This window comes from Bison bison, unplaced genomic scaffold (assembly GCF_000754665.1).
Source record: "Bison bison bison isolate TAMUID 2011002044 unplaced genomic scaffold, Bison_UMD1.0 scf7180017864074, whole genome shotgun sequence".
In the NCBI taxonomy this organism is placed as follows: Eukaryota; Metazoa; Chordata; class Mammalia; order Artiodactyla; family Bovidae; genus Bison; species Bison bison.
This window is the reverse complement of record NW_011494646.1, coordinates 29,391-32,102: the sequence shown is the minus strand read 5'-3', so window position 1 is coordinate 32,102 and position 2,712 is coordinate 29,391. Positions and strand designations below refer to the sequence as shown.

The 2,712-nt window shown below is 37.6% G+C and overlaps 1 protein-coding gene across 1 annotated transcript; it reads left to right on the top strand.

The window, feature by feature from the left end:
* Positions 1–894: 894 nt before the first annotated feature.
* Positions 895–1,827, top strand: LOC104986790 (olfactory receptor 5W2-like). The gene has a single exon (XM_010837473.1). The coding sequence runs from the start codon at positions 895–897 to the stop codon at positions 1,825–1,827; it is 933 nt and encodes a 310-aa protein (XP_010835775.1).
* The last annotated feature ends 885 nt before the right edge of the window (positions 1,828–2,712 follow it).

The window sequence follows — 2,712 nt, the reverse complement described above, 5'->3', positions numbered from 1 at the left end:
TTTCATGTATCTCCAAATACTAAATGCAACATAAACTAAAATCTGTACCATAATAATTTTTTTATTAATGCTGCTGCTGCTAAGTCGTCTCAATTGTGTCCAACTCTGCGTGACCCCAGAGACGGCAGCCCACCAGGCTCTGCCATCCCTGGGATTCTCCAGGCAAGAACACTGGAGTGGGTTGCCATTTCCTTCTCCCATGCATGAAAGTGAAAAGTGAAGGTGAAGTCGCTCAGCCCTATCCTACTCTTCGCGACCCCATGGACTTCAGCCCACCAGGCTCCTCCATCCATGGGATTTTCCAAGCAAGAGTACTGGAGTGGGGTGCCATTGCCTTCTCCATTATTAATGCTAGTCAGTGTTATACTCATTGTTTCTGTAACTAAGTTAAAGACTCTTAAATTGATCATGTGATTTTGAGAAGCATAAATTTTGTGATTATATTTTCTAATAATTTTTTGTATTCAAGTGAATATTTTCAAGCATAGAAAATTCTTAGTCTCATGTCTTAAACCTGGCTTCTCTAACACTGATGTCTCTTACAAATTATTTTGAAGAGATAAGGAGAGTGAAATTTATCGATATCTACCCACTGAGATAAGGAAAATAATGCTCAGAGAAGAGCTTGTAGAAAGTAGCATACCTCATGAATGATATCTAAATTTACATCACTATTTCTCAAAGCTCAATTCCAGATAATTTTTATTACTGCTTAATATACAGCTATCCCTCTTCAAGCATACATACACCTGACATTAATTATTTTCTAAATATAAAAATATAGAAAAAAATCATGCTCTGTCTTATGACATTTTGCAGATGTGCAGAAATGTTACACATCCAGGTGTCATTTTCTTGATCACTTGCTAAAACTTTAGACAAGAACAAAGAAGAATGAGTGGAGAGAATTGCTCCTCCTTTACTGAGTTCATTTTCTTAGGAATTACTGAGAACACTGAGAACAAAGTGATCCTATTTACAATGTTTTTCCTTTTTTATCTCATCAATCTTTTGGCAAATCTCGGAATGATCACCCTGATTAGGATGGATCCCCAGCTGCACACACCCATGTACTTTTTCCTCAGCCACCTCTCCTTCTGTGACCTCTGCTATTCCACAGCCATCGGCCCTAAGATGCTGGTAGACCTTTTTGCCACGAACAAGTCAATCTCTTTCTGTGGCTGTGCTCTGCAATTCTTGGTTTTCTGTACCTTTGTAGATTCTGAGTGTCTCCTGCTGGCAGTGATGGCCTATGACCGGTACAAGGCCATCAGCAGCCCCTTGCTCTATGCCGTCAGCATGTCCAGCAGGGTCTGCTCCCTGCTCGTGGCTGGGGTTTACCTGGTGGGAATGGCAGATGCTCTGATACACACGACATTAGCATTCCGCTTATGTTTCTGTGGGTCAAATGTGATTAACCATTTCTTCTGCGACTTACCTCCACTTTTCCTCCTTTCCTGCTCTGATATACAGGTCAATGAGTTGGTGTTGTTCATTGTTTTCGGTTTCATTGAGCTGAGTACAATTTCAGGAGTTCTTGTCTCTTATTGTTATATCATACTTTCAGTCTTGAAAATCCACTCTGCTGAGGGGAGATTCAAAGCTTTCTCCACCTGCACTTCCCACCTAATTGCAGTGGCAATTTTCCAGGGAACTCTGCTCTTCATGTATTTCAGGCCGAGTTCATCCTACTCTCTAGATGAAGACAAAATGACCTCATTGTTTTACACCCTCGTGATTCCCATGTTAAACCCTCTGATTTATAGTTTGAGGAACAAAGATGTAAAAGAGGCCCTAGAAAAATTTAAAAATAAACTATATTTTTAAATATTTTTATTATATATCTGTACATATTGCTACACACATAGTAATTGACAATTATATGGTATGATACATGAGAAACATAATTTTTTTCAGATTCTTAAATGAATAATTATTTGTATTAAACACCACTCTTCAGAGATAGTGCAGTTGCCCTCAAATGTTATGCTTAGTATGTAGCCAGTTTCTATAAGGCACTTGCTATGTTTGAAAAAGCTTTTGACATTTCTAGTTGTGCTAATTCTGGAGTAATTTTCCATTCAAACATTATTTCAATTTCACTAAGACATTATACATGTATTGAGCAATCTTCCACCACTTAGGTTCTTTATATTTTATAGAACATTTTTTTTAGATTCTGTATTAATGAACTTAAGCTGGTGCTAGTATTAGACACTAATGAACTAAATAGTCAAGTAAGTCATAATTAGACTTAAAGTCATCATGGAATAAAAAAATTGAGTGCTGTAAATCCAAAAGCAAAGTATCTAAAACTAGTGTAAAGTAAAAGCATCTTTGGATAAAGATATTCCGTCTCCTATCTAAGAAAGATCCATTTTGGGTGAGGAAAAGATAGTAGTTAGAGGATGTGACAATTGGACAGGTCTTGAAACAGAGAATCCCCTGTCTTCAGCAGTAAAGAAGTCATGTGTTCTGCAACATGGGATCATCGCAAGGATCTTAATCTAAGTAAACTATGTCAGTCAGGGAAAAGCTAGTACTGTATGATCTCATGTGTATGTGGAATCTACAAAGGTAGAATGAACTCATAGAAACAGGAAGAGATTATTGGTTGCTAGGAGTTGGAAGGTGGGAGAAATGGGTGATGCTGTTCAAAGTGTGCAAACTTTTTGCTATTACATTTGATGAATAAGTTCTGGGGATCTAATA

Bases quoted from the DNA above. Each gene is read 5' to 3' on its own strand.
- LOC104986790 (XM_010837473.1), top strand. From the start codon at position 895: ATGAGTGGAGAGAATTGCTCCTCCTTTACTGAGTTCATTTTCTTAGGA.